Genomic DNA, 22,560 nt, shown 5'->3' with positions numbered 1-22,560 from the left:
AAACATGGACGATAAATAGTTTAGACAAGAAGAGAATAGAAGCTTTCGAAATGTGGTGCTACAGAAGAATGCTGAAGATTAGATGGGTCGATCTTATAACTAATGAGGAGGTATTGAATAGAATTGGGGAGAAGAGAAGTTTGTGGCACAACTTGACCAGAAGAAAGGATTGATTGGTAGGACATATTCTGAGGCACCAAGGGATCACCAATTTAGTACTGGAGGGCAGCGTGGAGGGCAAAAATCGTAGAGGGAGACCAAGAGATGAATACACTAAGCAGATTCAGAAGGATGTAGGCTGCAGTAGGTACTGAGAGATGAAGAAACTTGCTCAGCATAGGGTAGCATGGACAGCTGCATCAAACCAGTCTCAGGACTGAAGGCCACAACAACAACAACATGACCCTTAGACACATAATTTATTAGGACCTTCTTCGTACTGAAAATATTCTATTCAGCGAGGAACTGTAATAGACTCACATGTGAAAAGAGCAGTTTTCACGTTGCAGCCAGGCCATATGGGTCCAGTTTTCAAATGTTTCCTCTGAATCAATTCAGGCGAAAGTATCGATGCTTTATTTAAATAGGGCGGTGAATTTTCCGACGTATCCAGGTAGTTTTTACCATTTAATGCTATCCAATTATCAGTACCCTACCTGTATTATTTCGTTAACAGAACTATAACATTTTTCTCGTGGCATTGGAAAGGCATTTCTAAGGAGGCTTGATCAAATAGTAACTTCCCGCAAACCACTGTCCGGCCGTTAGGAGGAGATGGCTCACAAACAATGCCCTATTGTACCAACCTTTCGACGGCACCTAACTCTCGTTCAGTTCATGCGTTTATTATTGTGAGAGTCGTATCAAGTGCCGAAAATTGTGACACAGACACGTGATACATAAAGAATCTGGCCAAGCCACACTGCACGTTAAATTTCATCTGGAGTTATCGTTGCGTAGAACAATGTGACGTTTCACATCTGCTTTTTGGAGTCACTAGCGTTTCCTTGCAGTCCTCTAGATTCAATTTGTCCCACATATAAAAAGTCCACAGATGTTAAAGCATGCAGACAGTTTTGTATTTCCAACCAATTTAACGATCTGGTCTGTAATTACGCAGATTGACAATGAATTATTTTTCTTAAAGAAAAAGGGTCTCTATTTAGTTTTGGAGGCTCATTTCAGTTAAAGTTCTTATGATGTTCAATAGCATGTAGTTTTGACACAATTTGTTTCTGTGAGGTACCCAAAATCCAACTATTTAATCTTTATAATGAAGTCAACATTGTTTTGTGCATGTTCGCAATGTAACCTGTTACAAAAATGTGTTTAATTTCATCGTCTGTAATACACCTACCTCCATATTTGGATGATATTGTAATGTTGCCTATATGTTTATTTTATTTATAGTTTTTATTCGAACTTCAGAAACGGGTTATAAATTGAGTGATTACTTGTTTTGCAGAGTTTATGGCTTCAAGAGGCTGTTCTAATTCTTTTGACCATTTCTGCTGCATCTTTGGCAAACTCAAAGTGAAAAAGGCAGCAGTTGAAATTGCCACACTTTTGCGTACTTTGGCATATTTGTTGGGGATCAGGACAAGTCCCGGCTCAAGTTGTGAGAAAGGACTCCTCCTCCCCCCCCCCCCCCCCCCCTAGATGGGATATTCGTGCGAATGACGAGCACTGGTCTCAAAAAATCTCATGAATTTCAATGTCAAATGTTGAAGGCTAAAATGCATTTTTCGATTTTTTAAAATAAAAAAGCTCGTCAGCCTTCGCTTCACATAATAGTGTTATTGTGAAACATTTTATTAAAACACTACAAGAGACTGGTGAGAGTTTCATGTATGTAAGAGATAAGTCACTGCGGCTATCATAGACTATGATGATAGAAAGGGGTTTGCGCCAACACTTCCGAAACCAATAAAAAAAGAATTATTTGTAAACAAAGTGAATTAAATTTAAAGATAATCTTAGATTTCCTTTACACAAATTTTCAACAAGTTTCGTGGCAACTGCAGAGGCTTTCATTACGAAAATTAGTAAGAGACCTGCAGGTGAATTTCAAAGTATTGATGCGTCAATCAGCTTGTAGCTGCACTTACAGGACTACCGAATCAGCTGTCTTCTAGACAATCTAGGTGCTAAGAGTGAGGAACAGGGAGATAGGCTCCATCAAGACATTAAACTAATGAAACGTGGGCACCAGGATTGATGGGATGCCAGCGTGGTAGCTGATTATTGTTGCAGACTGGACAACGAGTGTCTTCAGTCAGAGCACAGAAGAAAACGCAATGGACATTTAAAGAGAAAGACTTAAGCATTTCTAATGGTTCTGAAGAATGTAATACTATATTATAATGTTAGCAGTGCCGTATTTTATCATGATCTTTTTAACAAACTTTTTTTTTTTATATGTGTGTCGTACTTTGTGAAAATCGCGTTGTGTGATAGAGAGAAATCTTTAGCATTTCTGAACTTAGGATATCAAAAATGATCGTAATCACCACAAATGGTTAAGAAAAAAATATCAGAATATAAATTTGTAGATCTGTGTTATCCGTGTGGAACTGGACAGTAATCCGGCATGTGTGTACCAAATCTACTGCCTTATATTCAGTGGAATATGTTCCAATAAATGCAGCAGCGTATCAGTTAGGATCTGAAGATAGTTGAATCTGTTTAGAGCTCCTTCAATAAACCAGAGACCAAAGAATCAATTATTGAAAAGCAAGCATCACTTGCTGACATACCTCTCAGACAGAGTGGGTTTTCATCCAACCACAAGTACATATTACGGAAACTGATTTACTCATCAGTACGTATTTGTTTCATCACTAACAAAGTTGTTGCTTAGCAACGTCACATCATTTTACAACATTCATAGACAACATTCGAAGAGCTGTAACTGATTTTGAAAGTCAATATCCTATATCGGCTATTTTAGACAGTGATTTGGTTGTTTACGATATAAATTGAAACAAAAATTGTCGTCACCTTCATCTTCTTCCACGACTCACTTCGACAGATTACTACCTCGTCTTCCGATGGATGGTAGATTACAGTGTCGGACGGGTGGTCTCGTGGTAGTCCGTCTTTAGCAGCCGAGCGGAGTGGACGTGCTGCGTATGTCCGCAGGCAGCGCGAGCATGCGCGCCTTGTTTACTTCCTCCAGCCGACACTAACGTGACGCCGTTGAGTGGCAAGATCATGGCGAATGAACACCGAAAATTATCATTGGAATTTGGTTTGCAAAACAACTTTACTAGACCAAAAAGCGCTTTTTAAAGGAAGAGGCCAAGGTCCTGGTAGTCGACAGCGTCAGTTCCACTTCTCGAGTAATACGGTCTCTTTGAAACTTACTAATGACGTTACATATGACCTGGTTCTCCGAGAGATGAAGCAAAGACTCCGCTTCTGCCACGCGGACGGGAACGTTGTCGAGGCTGACCATGTCAGAATTGGGCTGCGTACTCCTATTTGCACTCCCAGAGGCAGACGATGTGGCATTGCTCCGCCCCTACGGCACGGTGCAAACACACATGGCAGAAAAGTGATACCAATTCAACTTCAACGGAGTACGCGAGTTGTGTACTCAATTTAGATAGGAGGCTCCAGGCCATAGTTATTTATGACGCCAGCGTAAAACATGTTCCAGATGCGGCAAGGAAGGTCATCTACATTCCGCCTGCCTCCATTACTGGGTCACACAGCTTCCAGCTTCCACCCCAGGACGTGGTACTTTCACCCTTTTACCAATGCCGGTGATTGTATTGCTATGCTCCATCTTTTCGTATTTTGTTCCGATCTTTTCACATTTACATACAGATTGCAATCATCGTTCATCATCTTATGTAATGTGACTGAGGTATTCGAATTTTCATCCACCTCTGTTATTTTTGATCTATCACACCTGATAGTTCCAAATTAAGTATTGCCCAGTGTATTTTCCACTAAACTATCCATTCTTCTCGCACGTGTTACATATAGTCTTCTTTCCTTGCATATAATTTTAGTATATCTTGGTTTCAAATCTTATTTTTATCACATTTCAAATTCTAGCACTTTGATCTTCTTCAGATTCCCGATAGTACGTCCACTTCCATACAATGCTATACACATTTAGGAAAGCATTCCTCAATTACATATCATTATTGGACAGAGAGCTCTTTTACTGAAGAAACCTTTGTCTCTACCAAGCTACTTCTACTGTCTTCTTGCTTCCGCTAACATTGCTTGATATACGTCTTACACTGGATAAATCTTTCTCTTTTTCCGAAAACCCATCCCCAGTTTCGATGTTATGCAAGTCGCTGTTACCATCGTCCTTACCGTGCTCATCATTCACCCACCGTCTATGCTAAGTCCTCTTTACTCTCGGTCAGAATACGTTTGAAAATGAAATTGTCGTCAGAGGACTGTGTAATTTACGCCCACAGGCACCAACGCCGGCGGCCAGCTGGACTGGAACGCGAGATGCGCTGACCTACGGCTCGAGGTGCCCTCAGAAAGGTCGTGGCTCTGAGGATTGCCTGTACGGCAACGTGTACGTGCCCCTGGTGAACGACAGCTCTCCACTGGCCGTGATGGTCAATATCCACGGTGGCGGCTACACGACGGGTTCCTCCAGATTTAGGAGGCCGGATTTCTTCATGGACAAGGGGGTTCTGCTGGTCACATTCAACTATCGCCTCGGTTCTGTTGGTAGGTATTTCCATGGGAGTAATGAACCAGGAACAAAGTTCAAAGGCTTATCTCTCCAACTGAGAGTCTCGTAATACAAAATCTGTATTGTTACTAAAGAAGCTGGGCTCATTGCGCAGTATCCGATGCTGACTACAACTATAATTCTCGCTCGAGTGGCATACAGTTTGCACTGGTCTTCACTTTTTCTGCACTCTTTAGCTTGACCGGATGGAGCTTTCAAGCATGGGTTCCTACTCATAGCAGGTACCTCAATAAACTCTCATATAATGCGTTATACCTTATGTGCAAAACTTAAAAGAATGCTGTGTAGAGACTATGGTATCCTAAATCAGAAATGAATTTGAATTTTACAGGTTCTGATGTCGGTTGCTACTGAGTAGAGTGTTTATTAATAATAAGATACAAGCAAAGGTACCAACTCTCCTCCTTCCACCTACCTATTCTTTATTTATGGGAGTGGATGTACGGCCACACTGGCAGTTTCTCTTCTTCTATCAAAAGCAATTCTTGTGGGTGATGGGATCATATCTTCAACATAGGTATAGTCGGTACATCAAATGTTTTGACTGAAATTAAAATATAACGGTTCAACAAACAGATTCAATATTTACTTCTTCGAACTATAGGAAACCACTCGCTGGCTATAGTCTTAGGAACGGTGTAAACCAAGGCATTTCTCCAGTGTAATACGCCGATTCAGCGAAAACTTTGAGATGAATGATTCCGACTGAGAATATAGAAGCTGATGGTATGTGGATAATGCCGAATAAATTTTGGGACGAAAAGGTGTCTATTAAGTTTTTACAAAATGGGTCCATGACGTGTGTGAACTGCTTAAAGGACGTCACACTACGCTTATAGGGATTACTTTACCTTTACAATTCAGGCGATATTCCATTATCGAACATAAATAATTGGTGGCTTGTCACGACACAGATATAAGTGACCATTGGTGTAAGTAATATAATTACTTCACTCAAGCTAATCTCACGTAGGTTAGAATATAAATAGAAATTCAATAAAAAATCTTAAGCTACACCACTTTATTAGTTATTGACAAAATCACATTCCAACTTAAAAACTTTTCGTATATCTGTTAACGAACTGAAAAGTGCATTTTGCATAAAACGAGGTTACCTGAGAATTTTGAAATATAACAGAATGTGAGGAAACCTAACTGCTTGGGTAACATCTCGCGAAAAACTCTCAAATATATCTGCAAAAGGATGCCTGACATTTGAGACATCATAAAGCGCTGGATACTCGAATATTTCTGTGAACTTTCCGTACAAGTTCGTTGCTCACTACAAATAAACGGTAACTTCAATCGACATCATGAACGTTCGTCCTTCCACTCTAAAACTAGTGACGGCATTGACGCATCATTGACTCATTTAAACCTCATTCATCACATTTCGTCGGTACGCAGCACAAGTTTCACGACGAATGTCGACAGCTCCAAGATTTCCTACCACCAAAAATTATAGTTCAGAACGGATCAAACATTTGTCATGGTTGCAATTGCAACAGTTATTTTCAATAGCTGCGGCAGGAAAACAAGTTTCAGTTCTTACCAGATCTCCTAAATCAGTGTTATGACAGTTTGGTTCCGTCCACTACTTTCCTTGCTACATGAAAATGACGATTACTTTCTGCACATATATCACGAGAATTTACCAAATTTAGCCTCACCTACTGCAAAGGCAATTCCGCACTCACACTAAACGATGCTCATCCATGCACTTGCTGCGGCGTGTGCTAGGTTTCCTGAGCCTGCGGAACGACGACATTCCTGGCAACGCTGGCCTGAAAGACCAGGTGTTCGCCCTGCAGTGGGTGCAGCGCAACATCGCGGCCATCGGCGGCGACCCAGACAAGGTCACCATCTTCGGGGAGAGCGAAGGTGGTTCCTCCACGTCACACTTGTTCCTCTCCCGGCGTCCGAAGGTGAGTCTCACCCAGAGTCAGTTTCATGCTATCCATCGCAAACCATGTTTCGAGGTCAGTCCGTTTCAATTGGAAAATGGGACAACGCCTAGGTATATGCATATTTGCAAGTTGGGCCTTAACGAATTTTCTAATTAAAGTCACTAATGAATGTAATACGCACTTTTAGAACTGCGACCCAAACAAGGCAATAAGAAATTTTTGACCTGATGTTTTTAAGGTTTACCGTGGATGCAAACAGAATAAAAAGCAAGTTTTATGTGTTAATAAATGTAAGTTTGCACTGTACAGAAAACAAGAAATTTCTTTATATCATATAGTGTGGCCAAGTTCTCCTTGCCAATATGTGAATATCTTTCCTCTGCCTACTTTTGGTGAGAAAGCTATTGGTTGTTCTGTCCTGCAGGCAATTTTGTTCCACCGAAACGCACCAATACCATACTCTGATAGGACTAATAGCAATACCAGCCAGTTCCTGGTATAAAAATTTAGAAGCAAGCTGCTAAATTTAGACCTCTTTAAGTAAGGAACACTTTCCGAGGTTTGTAAAATAGGCTATTTTTAATATAATATTCGGACATCTGTTTTATGGCGCATGAAATGTAGTCCTTCATTATTTTTACTCAGCAAAATTATGTCACTGTCAGATTTTTGGAGCCAGACTTTTTTCATCCTATCAACTTGTTTGCCAATGGGATTAAGAACATTTTCATTCAAAATATGTCGTAACTATTTAACATCTAGCACGAAAAAATTACTTTTAGGCAGCCTACATCGCAGAATATTAGCTTGGAATATATCAAATAGCATATACGAAGTCTACTGGCCATTAATTGTTACCATAAAGAATATTGTTGTAGGCCTGTTACTATGAGGGTTGAAATCCGAAGACTGAATAGGAGTTACCTGTAATCTTAGCATCCAGTCTAGCTTTGCTTCCGCTACGTCTTTTAACTGTAGACGGTACGAGCTCATGAAGGTCTCGGAACGCTTTAAATGACATGGACCCAAACTAACACTATTTTAAATAACTGCTGGCAATCAACGTAATTTCTTATTAATTCATTTGTAGACTGATTGGTGATTTTCGGCTGATTTAGCTTTACATTTTACAACCATATAATATAAAAGCATCAGGGTCCAGTATGTTAGCAGCTGAAAGGAAATTCATTGCAAGGAGAGTTAAACAACGAGGTACATTTTTATACCTTACCTGTAGAGTGTTTTGTCGTATCAGGCCAATCCAAATGATTTCTTTAGTCGTGTAGGTTGGTGTGACACAGATTCAATGTTTCTGTTGCTGTCAAAATAAATTACCTTTTAATACCCCACTTTATCAATGGTTAGCTGCATTTTGTATTTGTTTCTTTAGGTGCACCGAGTTCAGCGTCTAACACGACCCCTACAAGCAAGAGATAACTACAGAATTCATTTTTAGGTTTGGTAATTAAATCTGTATGGTCACCATCCCCCATCCCCCCCCCTCCCCCCTCCTCCGGCCCCTCCGCTTGAACCATTTTAGGTGCATCCATACAACTACAGTGGTCACATTATCCGGAGAATTCCCATGAACTATTGCATTCAACTTTGTTTTAATCACTTTATTGAAACTTCACATTTGCAATTCGAGGACAGATAATGTAAGAACATATTTCAGGAAACATAACTCTGTACTTACTGTTTGGGAGAAACACATATTGTTTCAAGCTAATGTTTAGCTTTTGCCAGATAATGCCTCATTCATGGGTCTGCCTGCAACATTATGTGTTTCACCTTGATGGATGGTACTGTGACATATTTCCATGTTGAAAATACTTTTTATTCGGTTTTCATATTCGAATTGGTGTAGTTCGCTTTACAGTGTTTGTAATAGTACTTAGTTTTTTGCACATAGGAAAACTAGAATCAGGACGACGAATCGCCGACTGGTGAAGCCAGAGTTGTTGTCTTGGCTTCTTTTTGGTTTACCTTGAGGTTTCATTTGCTGCACCCTTTGGTCAGGAATTTCAGATGGAATGGGTAGTTAGAGAGTGTAATGGCTAACAAAGTAATTGATGTCGTTCGCTTGCTGTAAGAAGTAGGTAAGGAATAGATGTTTGCAGCGGGCAGATTATAAAAGAAAGGAGAAGCTGTATTTCATCGGTGCATGCCAGGAGCAACGTGAAAGATGCAGAAGTGAGTGTGACTGGTTGTAAACATGTATGAGAGTGATGCTATTAGGCGGATGCAGTGAACGGGGAGTGTTTAGGTTTGTAGTTCAAGAGTAGACCAGAATGTCATACGCAGTCAGAGAATTTTTGGACGTCAAGGAAAAGAAACGTTGAGGATTTTCATTTAATTAGTCGGCAGATGAGTTCTGTTAGTGAAGTACTTGATCGTCGTAGGCCATATGGGTTTTAGGTGCTGTGTTGCTCTGTGTTGATGGAGTTGTTGGGTAAATATGGTTTCAAATATTTTGCTAAAATCATAAGTGAGGCTGACAGGTCATTATGATTAGACTTTAGGAAAATTAGAACTGTGGTTGATTTCCTCAAACTGAGTAAAAGGCGACACTGCAAAAAATGACAAGGATTCGTGATAGGACATGGAACAATCTCAAAGGCGACGGTATGCAGTATTACCGGGCCTGGACGCAGTATATCGTTTTATAGTCAGTGTTTATGTGTTTATGTCTTCGGTGACTATTGGTGTCAAATTGGTGTCTCTAGTCTTGTCTGTGGAATACCGAGTAAGTAACGGAAGTCTGGTGCGAGATTTATGTTTTGTGCATGCATAGATATATGAATTCAGGGAACAAATTGGTTGTTTCTGGTGGGATGGTTGTGAAGGGACCAATTGTTGTCTAGGAGGGGATTTATGCCCATTTGGTGTTGTTCTGGTGCGCTGCTGGGTTTATTAGATCGCATACATTAAAAAAATCTTTTCAACGTATTTGTTTACTCTGGTGATTACCGCTTTCCGAGTTACGAGCGGAGCGCTTCAGTCTGCTGACACATTGACCCCACTACCATGTCACTGTTTTGTGGGAGTTTAAATGATTCTGTTTTCAAATCGCTGCTTGACGAGAATACGAAATTGTGTTGGTAAGTGGTGGATCGGTCAGCTTACAAGTTATTCGTGGATCCGGAGACCAAAGGACTGCCATTTAGAGGAACAGTCCTTAGAGTAAATGAGAAATGCAGATCACAGTGTAAAATGGGCTTGTTATATTAAAATATCTACGAAAAGAGACAAAGTAGAATTTGAATCTGACGTTATGTTGCCGCCAGAATTTACGAGTACATCCGCAAAGTTGAAATAGATTTGCTTCACAACTGCATGTTTCAGCCGTTTTCGAGTGAATTGATTTTGTGGGGACGGAAGAATAGTCATTTGTACGAAATGTGTCACTCTAATGTCAAAGATCATGGGAGACATAGCACATTCAGAGACTGGGGAGAGATAGGGAAGGCAACCGGCTGTGTCCTTTTCGAGTGAACTATCTTCGAATTTGTCTTAGGCGACTTAGGTAAACCACGGAACATCTGGTAACCGGACATTGTTCTGAACCGCTGTCCTCCCGATTGCGAGTCCAGTGTCTTAGCACTGGCTCATCTCATCCGGAGCCTTATTGAGGTTGCTGATAGATCTAACAGTACAGTAAACTGAGAATTTGGTGTGATGCAGGAGTAGCTGAACTTACAAGGAAAAATCGTTCATATGAAACTTAATCCACAATCTGCGAACACGATCATACTTCAGCTGTACCATTTTCTGGAGACACATATAAATTTGTGCCGGGCTTGGATTCGAACCCTGATTTCCAGCTTGTCGCGAGTGGTCACCTTAATCACTTCAGCTATGCCCGCACGTTTCCAGGACCGATGCAAACGTCCCATACTGCTCGCACATAAGGTGATTACCGCACATGGAAAGACCATGACTTGCTCGTCAGTTTGCTTTTGCTTTAGCGTGATAGATAATTATTGTAGTTGGTTGTTTTTTTGGGGAAGGAGACCAGACAGCGTGGTCATCGGTCTCATCGGATTAGGGAAGGATGGGGAAGGATGTCGGCCGTGCCCTTTCAGAGGAACCATCCCGGCGTTTGCCTGGAGTGATTTAGGGAAATCACGGAAAACCTAAATCAGGATGGCCGGACGCGGGATTGAACCGTCGTCCTCCCGATAATTATTGTAGTGTCTGTATTTTACAGCGTCTGTATAATTCGATTCAAATGTTCTTTAGACATACATACATATCTGAAGGACAACTTCATCAAACTTTGTAGTGTCAGTAAAGTCCAGACATTGTACTAACCGTATAAATATTTTATTTGTGTCATCTAAATAGTTCCACTTCGAACTGTAGTAGACTTCACACCACAGAATTAGAGATATAAAATGGTTCAAATGGTTCTGAGCACTATGGGACTTAACATCTGAGGTAATAAGTCCCCTAGAACTTAGAACTACTTAAACCTAACTAACCTAAGGACATCACGCACATCCATGCTAGAGGGAGGATTCGAACCTGCGACCGTAGCGGTCGCGCGGTTCCAGACTGAAGAGCCTAGAACCGCTCGGCCACAGCGGCCGGCCAGAGATATAAATGAGTTAACTTTGTACAATGGCTTTATTTTTGCAGGTAATAGATAGTTACTCGATTACTTCATTACAGCCAACCAGAGCACTGGGAAACAATCACTCATAGGTAACATCTACGTATAAATAATTTATTTGATCATGATTTGGAAATATTAGAATCGCAAGAAATCAAGACAGAGGGGATATCCTAAAGTCGTAAAAATAAGGGCGATTTAAATTTATGGATCCACAGTGTATAGAAGGTAAATGTAGACAAGTTGTAAAGATAACGTTGCGCAAAGCAACCTGGAAAACGATTTTTCGACCGATGTTTGAATATCCCGCGACGTTTTCGGACCCATAACGGAAACAACAGATGTAAGATGAAGTGTAGATCTGAAGAAGGGCAGCAAATTCCTTTATCGAACTAGAACGTACACAGAGATGCTCCTCCGACTCCGCTGGCAGACATTACATGAGTATGCGGTAACCTGTTAGAAGTCCATAACACACCTTCCTGGAAGAGTCAACCTATATATGTCCCAATAAGACCATGAAAATAAAATAATAAAGATTTGTGCTCACACGGGGACCAACAGTCCTCCTTCCCACACACAGTTTGGATGTTGTAAATTACTATTAATTCAGTCCAAATATCCAAGCTAGCATAAAACTTGTTTGCTGCCATAGTTCAGTAAAACTGGTGGCAGATTGCACGCTAGTACTGTCAGATTATACACGTGCTTTACAAGGCGGCACTAGAACAGAATTGTGGGAACACAATAAAAATACCCAATAACGTTTGTTAAGAGTTAGGACAGAAACTTTACTAATTTTTTGTGATAGTTTTGTGTGTCCCATTTTGTGTCGTGTACCTAATACAGTGAAATCTAAATACTTTCACTGTCTCTTGACAGTCAACGGAATTACTACGACTGAATGCAATTACGCAGGCGCTCTTTTGTCTGCCCTAGTTCTTCATAAATAGCGTCCTCTAAGCTGAAACGTGGTCTTCGGAACACAATTCACAGAACTGTGCTCCGTAACCTACTTGCAGCAACTGTACTGCGCTGACTGCAAGCAGTGGACCGAACTGTCTGATTGCAGGATCGGAATTCATAGTGTGTCTGTTGCGCATCGTCCTCCTGCCTGTCGGCAGATGGCTCTCCCTCTGCTCCGGGACTATTCAGAAGCAAAGTTTCTAGCGCTCAGCTTAGCGGCAGGAAACACTATCGGTGGATGAGTGTGACCCACTGATGGACGTAGTGCAGAAGCAGAAAGAGGTCTGGATTTGTGAGTGCCATCTGTATGTCGTTGGACAAATAGTGATTCTTCACGCTAATATACGAACAGCATTTAATCCTCTTGCACTATTACATATTACTATTCTTTGTATTCACTTAAAGTTCCGTGTGGCCAGTGAAATACTGGAAATAAGCTCAAGAGACAAAAGTCATGTGATAGCCATATGCACATATTCAGATGGCAGTAGTATCACGTATATAAGATATCAAAGAGCAGTGCATTGGCGGAGCTGTCATTTGTACTCAGATGATTCGGGTGAAACGATTTACTGGGTGATTACGGCCGCACGATGGGAATTAATAAGCCGGCCACGGTGGTCTATCGGTTCTAGGCGCGCAGTCCGGTACCGCGTGATTGCTACGGTCGCAGGTTCGAATCCTGCCTCGGGCATGGATGTGTGTGATGTCCTTAGGTTAGTTAGGTTTAAGTAGTTCTAAGTTCTAGGGGACTGATGACCACAGATGTTAAGTCCCATAGTGCTCAGAGCCATTTGAACCAATTTTGGGAATTAATAGACTTTGAACGCAATAATTGGAGCTAGACGCTTGGGAAATCGTTAGGAAATTAGATATTCCGAGACCCATAGTCTCAAGAGTGTGCCGAGAGCACCTACTTTCAGGCATTACCCTTCGCCACGAATAAGGGAGTGGCAGTCGCGCTTCACTAAAGAATCTGAGTTTAGCGGAATCTGCGTAGAGTTCTCAGTACTAACAGATAACCAACAATGCGAAAAAGTGTCGCAGAAATCAATGTGAGACGCACAACGAACGTTTACGTTAGGGTATTGCGGCGAAACTTGGCGTTGATGAGCTATGGCCTTTGTCAACAGCACGGTATCGCCTGCAGCGCCTCACCTGAGCTCGTGGCCATAACAGTTTGACCCTAGACGAATGGAAAACTGTGGCCTGGTCATACGAGTACCGATTTCAATTGGTAAGAGTTGGGTTCGCGGGTGGCGCAGACGACTCAATCCCATGGAACCAATTTTTGCAAAAGGGCGTTGTGCAAGTCGGCGGTGGCTCCATAATGAGGTGGACTGTGTTTACATCTAATGGACTGGGTCTACTGGTCCTATTGAACCATCACTGACTGGAAATGCTTATGTTCGGCTGCTTGGGGAGGATTTGTACCCACTCATCGACCTCACATTCACAAACAACGTTGAAACTTTTATGGATGACAATACGCAGTGCCACCGGGTCACAGTTGTTCGCTATTGGTTTCAAGAACATTCTAGAACGTGGATAACAATGCGCCTTGCCAAAGGGTCACAGTTCATTTGGAGAATATTGTGCACAGTTCGAGCGAGTGATTTGCCACTCAGATCGTCCGACATAAATCCAGTCGAACATTCATGGGACGTAATCGAGAGGTCCGTTCGTGTACAAAAACCTGCAGCGGCAACACTTTCGCAATTATGGAGGGCTATAGAGGCAGCATGGCTTAAAACAACTGCAGGGGACTTGCAATGATTTTTTGAGTCACATGCCTCGTCGAGTTGCTGCACGACATCGGTCAAAAGGAGGTCCAACACGAAATTAAGATATATCCAATAACTTATCTTCTCAGAGTATTATCTGCCAGTAACAAGAGGAGATACAAAAAGTCAGTCTTTTTGATCATGGGTGATTATTTGGACGAAATGAGACCACCGTATATTTTTACAGGTCTGTTCCGTGGAGCGATCATGGAGAGCGGCGTAGCGAATGGCAACTGGAGCGTGGAGCCGAGCCCCAGAGAGAAGGCGTACCGCCTGGCGGCGGCGCTCGGCTTCCAGACGCAGGGCGCCAATGATTCCGCCATAGCTGCCTTCCTGAGGGAGGCCGACCACACAGACCTCACGAGGGACAACAGCCGGGCCCTCTCAGACTTCGTCAGTCGAACTGTTGCAGTTTTGTTAGTCCTAGACAGTTTGCGGCAGCAATTTCTCGACGTTCTGCAGAGAGAGTTAGTAGAATCACCGCGCCTCCTGATCGATGATACCAGGTGAACCTCAGCTCGAGCGACAGAATTTCTGATGAAGATTTTCTGAGTATCTTCGTATAATAGACACTTGGCCTCTTGTGATACTTTCCAGTGTAGTAATACATATCTATCTGGTAAAAGTATCTGGGCATTCATAACTAATGTGGAATTGACAGTAGATGTCACGAGAGCGGAACCACCACTTCAAAATAGGGCACGGGGGCGGAGGAGACATTAAGTTGTCAGTAAAGGAGCGCTGACACCAGCTTGGATGGTTCAGGAGAACTCATTGACCTGTAACGTAGACCAGTCATCGGACGTTTTCTGAGAAACAAATCCGTCAGTGACATTTCAAGGCTTCTAGAGTTGCCGACGACGCGACTGTCAAGTGGAAATGAGGAGGTATAACCGAACTGAGCCAGAAGGACGCAGATGGTAATGTCACTGATGGCAGTGCCAACAGCGCCACTAAATAACAGTTACTGAGTACAGTTTCCCGACGTCCTTCCCTAAACAAGACGAAGTAAATATTCCATAATTCCAATCGAGAACGACTTCCAATACGATAAACGTAGAAGTAGGTATTCTCTGTGTAGTGAAGCAGCTTAACAGCTTAAATTACTTACCAAAAGCAAGGCTTCCGATCCAGATTGTGTATCAGTCAGGTTCCTTCACGAGAATGCTGATACAATAGCTCCATACTTAGCAATCATTTGCAACCGCTCACTCGACGGAAGATCTGTACCTAAAGACTGGAGAGTTGCGCAAATCACTCCAGTATTCAAGAAAGGAAATTGGAGTAATCTACTAAATTAGAGACTCATATCACTAACGTCGATCTGCGGTAGGATTTTGGAACATACTCTACATTCGACCATTTTGCATTACCTCTAAGGAAACTATTTGATGACAAACAACTAACACGGATTCAAAAAATATCGTTCTTGTGAAAGACAACTAAATCTTTATCCAGAAGAAGTAATACATGCCAGCGGTAGGAAATCTCAAATTCATTCTATATTTTTAGATTTTCGTAAGGCTTTTGACACCGTTCCTCACAAGCGACTTCTGATCAAATTGCTTAACAACATGGTATCGTCTGAGTTGTGCGTTTGGCTTTTTGATTTCCCGCCAGAAAGGTCATAGTTCATAGTAACAGAGGAAAAATCATAGAGTACAAGAAAAGTAATATCTGGCTTTCCCCAAGCTACTGTTACAGGAGTTCTGCTTTCCCTAAAATACGTAAATGATTTAAGATACAACCTCAGCAGCTCCCTTAGAGATTTTGCAGATGATCCCGTCATTTACCGTCTCGTAAAGTCATCAGATGATCAAAACCAATAGAAATTATACACACAAGATATCTGTCTAGTGCGAAAAGTGGCAGTCTACTCTAAAGAATGAAAATGTGAAGTCATCCGCATGAACATTAAAAGAAATCCGATAAATTTCGAGTACACGCTAAATCACTCAAATGTCAGTGCTGTCAATTCATCTGAATACTTAGGCCTTAAAATTACGAATAACTTAAACTGAAACGATCACTTGGATAATGTTGTGGAGAGAGCGAACCAAATATTGCGATTTGTTGGAAGAACGCTTAAGAAGCACCAGGTCTAGTAAAGAAAATGCCCACACTGGGCTTGTCCGTCCCCTTCTGTAGTATTGCTGCATTGTGTGGGATCCGCATCAGATAGGAATGTCGAATAACGTCGAAAAAGTTCAAAGGACAGCTCTTTTAGTATTATCGCGAAGAAGTAAAGAGACTGCCACGGGTATGATACCCTAATTAGGGTGTGAATGATTAAAACAAATGCGTTTTCGGTTGCGGCACGATATTGTCATGAACTTTCAATCACCAAATTTCTCCTCCGAATGCGCAAATATTTTGTATGCGCGCACCTACATGGGGAGACATTATCATTGTAGTAAAACGAGAGAAGTCGGAGCTCATACGGATGATTCAGCTGTTCGTAGAGACAAAGTTTGAAGGTGATTCTAAGGATCCTTTGCCAGGAATTTAAATTCGAGTGGTAGAGTAGTCATGTAGACGTAGATTTAGATGTAGACCTCTTGTACTGACGGACAGGGACCGTCGAGCATTGCGGAGGGTGATCGTAAAACATCGCGCGAAATCAGAGGATCGGTCACAGATCGTCGCATGCGAGATCTTCGTCCACCGGTCACTGTGGGCCACATAGCTTCGTCTCTTGCCCACATCCGCGATTTTCTGGTCGAACTGAGTTACATGACCGGGGATCTACCGGCGACGAGGTCGCCGAGCACGAGAGATTACTACCGCATCTATCAAGCACGACAATCCCGTAACACCGTCGAACAACAACATCCAACCGTCCGCTGGACCAGGGTGTGGCGAGCCGTCCACACCCCATACCTGCCCACGTACGCTCGTTCCCTGTGGTATGTGGTGATGAACGGCAAATTAGCCACACTCCAGCGCCTCCATTCCATCCACCTCACCGACGACCCTTTGTGTGCGCACTGTGCCGTCGTCAATTCGGATGCGCACCACCTGACATGTGCTGTGACAGTCAGCTGCTGGGATCTTGTACAACGAATGCTGGCGCTCCTGTTGCGACGATAGCCAGAGTGAGTCACGCCAGACGACACACCTACACCCAGATACCACTCACTTTCCCACTACAAGAACGAACGCCGTCAACTGGCTGAAGGGTATGGTGCTGTATTATATTTTGCAAGCCGCTCCTGAAAACGCTCTGGACTTGTGGGTCCACCTGACAACGACTCATGAGGCTTTCTGCCACCATTCATTGTACCGCACACGACTATCAAACGATTTAGCCGCATTATTCGAGGATCCTCCTGTCCATTGGGGAGTTCTGAGTACTAGAAGGCACACTTAAAAATGATCCACGGCACACGATTATTCCTCAGAGCAAACGGTTTAGAGGGAGTCCCCCTTAGATTCATTACGCGAAGACGACTCGGAAGCTTCTGGTGGCGGTAGAAGGACCTCCCAATAAATACATGGGAAATATATATAGATGTATACTTATAAATAAGTGAAATTGATCCAATAAAGTTCTCTAGATGCTATGAGACCCCTTTCCTTTCCTCGTTTCCTTGGCGCTGGGAGGGCGGAAATGGAACAATAAGGCCAGGACTCCCAAGAAGACCCCTGCCCTCTTTGCCCCCGCCCCTTCTCTCAAGCACTAAAAAAATATATATATAAAAATAAAAAAGTAGCAAAGTGCTACCAGCAGTCCAATTAGCGCAAAAACTGCCCATACAGAGTTAAAAATAATGGGTTAAAATGGTCGTATAGCTGCTATTAAGCAACACGTTTCTGTGGTGAATACTAATCAGCGCTTGTTGTGGTGCAAACAGCGACGCCACTGGTCAGTGGATGACTGCAGGCGAATGATTTGAAGTGGTGGATCACGCTACACCGAGTGGCAATCCAATAGCAGGATTTCGGTTTCACGAATGCATGGAGAATGTTACCTGCCACCATGTGTATGCGAACAGTGAAGTACGAGAATGTAGTGTTACAGTACGGGATATTTTTCGTGTTAAGGATGTGATCCCCTTTTCACTCTTACGAAAACGCTAAGTGCTGGGGGATATGGCCACATTCTACAGCACAGTGTACTGCCCAGAGTAAATCATCAGTTTGGAGGCGATGATTGTATCAGCTGACAATGCAATGCACCCTTCCATGTAGTAGCATATGTGAGGCAACGATACGTGGACAGTAACATTCCTGAAATAGACTAGCTTGCCCACAGTCCAGACCTGAACCCAGTGGATCATCGTAGGGAGGAGTTAGACCATGGATTTCGCTCCAGAACCCAGTGTCCAACGTTACTACCTTCTCTGGTTTCGTTGAGGCAGAATGGGCTGGCGTTCCTCCATCTATGTGCAGATATCTAATTCATTGTATCCGTAGCAGAGTTCAAGTCGTGATTATGGTGAATGGTCGACACAACCCACATTAACGTTCAGTAGTAGATGTTAAAATACTTCTAATGAGATAGTGCAGTCACAATTTATTCTCTTTTTTTTAACACCGATTGCCTTTGCTGTTGTGGAAATACCTCAATAACTGTAGAAAATGTGTATTATACCCTCATCCAACGACACACAAACGAAACACACACATTTTTATCACAGTCTTATCATGCTGTTCTTCCAGCGTACACTAAAGTATGAAACGTTGCCTTCAAGGTATGGCTCAAAATGTCGACCACCACCATAACGGCAGCAGCAGGTGGCCGCTGCACCCGAGACACCAGGTCGGACAGACACGCTTTTCAAGTAATATTCTAGCCGAGACCCATTAGAGCTCGAGCTTGACACTGAAGGGATCATTGGCCATCGTCACATTAATTATATATAGTGGCCAGCACTTCTGGCTGGTATGTAGAAGACTGAGGTTTGGACCGTGGTCCGGTTCAAATTTTTAACTTTCCTTATTGACATAAATCAGTGCCAACTAGCAGGTAACGTCTTTAACTCTATTGTGTTTTGATTCATAGTGGCGGCCAATGATCCCTTCAGCGAAGATGCACAACAAGCTCGAACTCTTATGGGCATCAGAGCGATACCATGAGGAATGAGGTCAATGAGCAGGTGCACTACATCAGTAGCGGGTGGCGTAATTTGAGAATTTGTGTCTGACACGAGGCGCGCATGAGTAGTCCGTGAAACTGTGGTGACCAGTGTGTCCGGATAGCATAGTGGACGCACATCTACCTAGTAAGCAAGAGAACTGTGTTCGAATACTAGTCTAGCACAAATGTTCGGCTTGTCCCAGTGATATAAACCAACGCTTGCGTGCAGCTAATGTATTTAATTACTTTGTGTCTTAATACTTTACAGTCCGAAGTTACGAAAACATTTAAGAACATTAGGCTCGTTAAATTTCAGCATTGGCTTTTGAGCGTCTATCATACTCTTTTGCAGTAAGATAAAAGCAACGTATAAAATTGTTCAGCTAATCTTAGTGGTAAACATTGGTGTGATCTTCGTAAATAGTTGTACCTTGAGAACATACAAAACAATGGTGAAGTGCTTTTGAGTGGCACTATAAGGCTCAAAACGTGTAGCATTCTCTGTTACTTATCTTAGACTCTTCTTTGTAGTTTTTTGGATGTTTTACATTGACACAGTAAATCAGAAAGTTGATTCCTATCTTAAGAGGAAAGATCCAGGATCGCTAATTTTGTTATGCATCAATTATAAAATGATAAGTTCCGAAGATTTTTCTCTTTAATATTTCTATTATTTAGTACTTTGTTTTGAAGAATATATCATCTCACACACAATATATTGGATCACAGAATTTTCTATAAAAATGTTTGCCTTAGCACACACTGCCAATCAACTTCATACTTTTCTGGTTAACAACTCCTTAAAACACTCCAAAAAGAACAAAGAGCTCAGCTATGTGTTTTGCCACAAAACGTTCTATACGAGGAACGACAAATTTATGTGTAATTCATACTTCGGTAATTGGCACAATAAATGTTTTTAAATGATCCCAAAATATCGTAGAAATAATCAAAATAATAACAATCATTACTAACGTTTTTCAAAATTATGAAAATATGTATAACAAATGTTAACTGTTTCATTCTTCTGTCTGAAATAAGTTTTCATTACAGGTTTTCTCATTCTAACATACATTGCACTATCTGTTTAAACGTAAATGAAAATCAGAATGTTGCGTTGCGTGAAAAGTATTACTGGATTGTGTGGTAACTTCATTGAATGTATCGAGTTTTCTGTTGAAGATAAAAGTGTGTAACTGATCAGTGCAACTGTAAGCGTCCATATCGCAAACTTCATTACAGACATTCTCATTTGCCATTTCCAACAACGACCGTGCCTTGAACAGCAACTGTTGTTACCTCCCCACAGGAGAAGCCAACCCACAAGGGGATCGCCTTTTCGCCCGTTATTGAGCCGCAGTCGGACACGGCGGTTGTCACCGAGTCTCCAGGAGACATCCTGAGGGACGGCCGCTACAACCAGGTCGCCGTCATGGCGGGCGTCACTTCCGCAGATGGCAGCGTCATTGTTGAATGTACGTAGCCAAACTTGGATACAAATGTAGCGCACTGTTATCTCAAAGCCGACAATATAAATTGCTATATTCATATGACAACTATAGTTCTTGACACACAACACGTCTCAGAATGTAGATAGGTATCTGTGAGAGCATTATTTTTAGGCTCTGTTAATTACTTGTTTTCTGGTCTCCTTGCCTCATTGCCTAAAGTAAACTGTTATCCATAACAGCAACGTCTGCGACGACATTTAAGATTGAAGTCTATTAATAGTATGTTTCAGAAGCTACGTTACAATGCACCATATCATAATCATCATTGTCGTCGTTGCTGTACCTTTAATGTCCACATCTAGATAAATACGTAATCTATATTTTCACATATATCGTTGGCTGTAGTTATGGATATGTGTGTTGTTAACGTCTGTTCTATAATAGCATTTACTCCCGTTAATGTTGTGTTGTCCATGATGGACTGTGATTTGTTAACCATGACTCTTTAGTGTAGTAAAAGGTAAATTAAACCGTCATCATCAGATGGATGAGTGGATTACATTACATTTTTGTTTGCTGACTGTAGTCTTTTGTCTGTTCTGAGTTCCATTACACTACAAATAAGGTATAACCAGTATGTGATAATGTGATATGGGAGCAAGATCGCAGAGCATTCATTAGCAGCTTACATTGACAATAAAAGATACAGATAAAAAAGACATATGTTTAACTATTTACACCCTTCTCGCTCCTGAATGTCATTACTGCAGTACAGAAAGATATGAAATATAAATAACATATTGCAGCATATTTATTTGTTAATATTTCGATTTGGTTTGGGAGTTGATTTATTATTTAGGCCTACCTAATACCAATTGCTATTGTCCATCGCCTTGTATGCTTGAGAAGCAACCTGTAGTATGCTTGAGAGGCTTCTAAAATAGTTCACTGCCACTGTCGCGCCTTTGGTTTTGTGTTCTCTCCATGCTTTCTGTGTGGATTGCTAATGTACTGAAATGTAAGAGCTACTTTTCGACCGTAACCAATTATGTAATTCACTGCCCCACAGCATAAAGTCCAAGGAAGACAAATTTTCCAGTTAGTGTATTTAAGACATAAGGTGTCCAATACAGTCAGACTAGACGACGTTTTCGAAATGCATCTAAAGAACCAGTAAATACATTTAGGTAGAGCTCACATTAACGACAGAGGACATATTCTGGAAAAAGTTGGTAATAATCTAATAATACTCTACAAACTAAACAAAGACCACCAAATGATCATCAATAAATAACTTGAAATTTTTATTCACAACAGAGATCATGCATCACATAACACATTCAGCGATAAAGCTGAGAAAGTGGCAGTGAGCTTCTTTTAGAGGCATCTTAACTATAATACTAGACGATGCACAACAACTGTTATTACTATCTGCTTTTAGGGCCTAAATCATAAAACGATTCCCAAACCACCAAATAGGAAGATTAACAAATAAATGTGCTGAAATAAAGAGATAAAATTTATTTATTTTTCATATTTTTCTTTTTTACAATAATGATACTCTGAAGCGGAAAAGTAGTGAACAGTTAAATAATTCTGTTATTTGTATCTATGATTCGCAATGTAGGCTAGTAATGAATGTTCTTTGACTTACAAGGCTATGTTTTTCTACATCTGTACAATTTGAGGACTGGTTATGTTGTAGTCTCGTGTTTATAAGCCCTCTAATGACGAAAGTTTATATTTGTGACGAACTGAAAATTTATTTCTTCCAAAACACATTGTAAGTAAATTTATTATTGCTTACAAATTGTAATCCTGGTACCATATTACGTTAACAAATGTTTATTTTTCCTAGCGAAATGGAACTTAATACTACAATGGCAACCTTCAGCAAACACAAATGTAATATAAACTACTAAAACACTTGAAGAGTAGGGAGCTGTAAGGCCTCGAAAAGCGTCGTGGTAGAAAATGAAAAGAGATCGACACAGATAATTATTTTAATTTGTTTTCTATGTACCA

General features: G+C 41.5%; 1 protein-coding gene across 1 annotated transcript in view; it reads left to right on the top strand.

Annotated features, from left to right (window-relative positions):
* The window catches only part of LOC124622983 (esterase B1-like), a 38,605-nt gene extending 18,038 nt beyond the window's left edge, over nt 1–20,567 (top strand). Inside the window, exons 3-6 of the mRNA XM_047148772.1 lie at nt 4,443–4,707; nt 6,473–6,673; nt 14,192–14,397; nt 20,394–20,567. Of these exons, the coding sequence (XP_047004728.1) occupies nt 4,443–4,707; nt 6,473–6,673; nt 14,192–14,397; nt 20,394–20,567 (846 nt within the window). The remainder of the gene's footprint in view (nt 1–4,442; nt 4,708–6,472; nt 6,674–14,191; nt 14,398–20,393) is intronic.
* Nucleotides 20,568–22,560: the final 1,993 nt, after the last annotated feature.

The sequence above is a fragment of the Schistocerca americana genome, chromosome 7, assembly GCF_021461395.2.
Source record: "Schistocerca americana isolate TAMUIC-IGC-003095 chromosome 7, iqSchAmer2.1, whole genome shotgun sequence".
Classification (NCBI taxonomy): domain Eukaryota; kingdom Metazoa; phylum Arthropoda; class Insecta; order Orthoptera; family Acrididae; genus Schistocerca; species Schistocerca americana.
The sequence above is the reverse complement of the archived record's forward strand: the minus strand, read 5'-3'. Positions and strand labels throughout refer to the sequence as shown.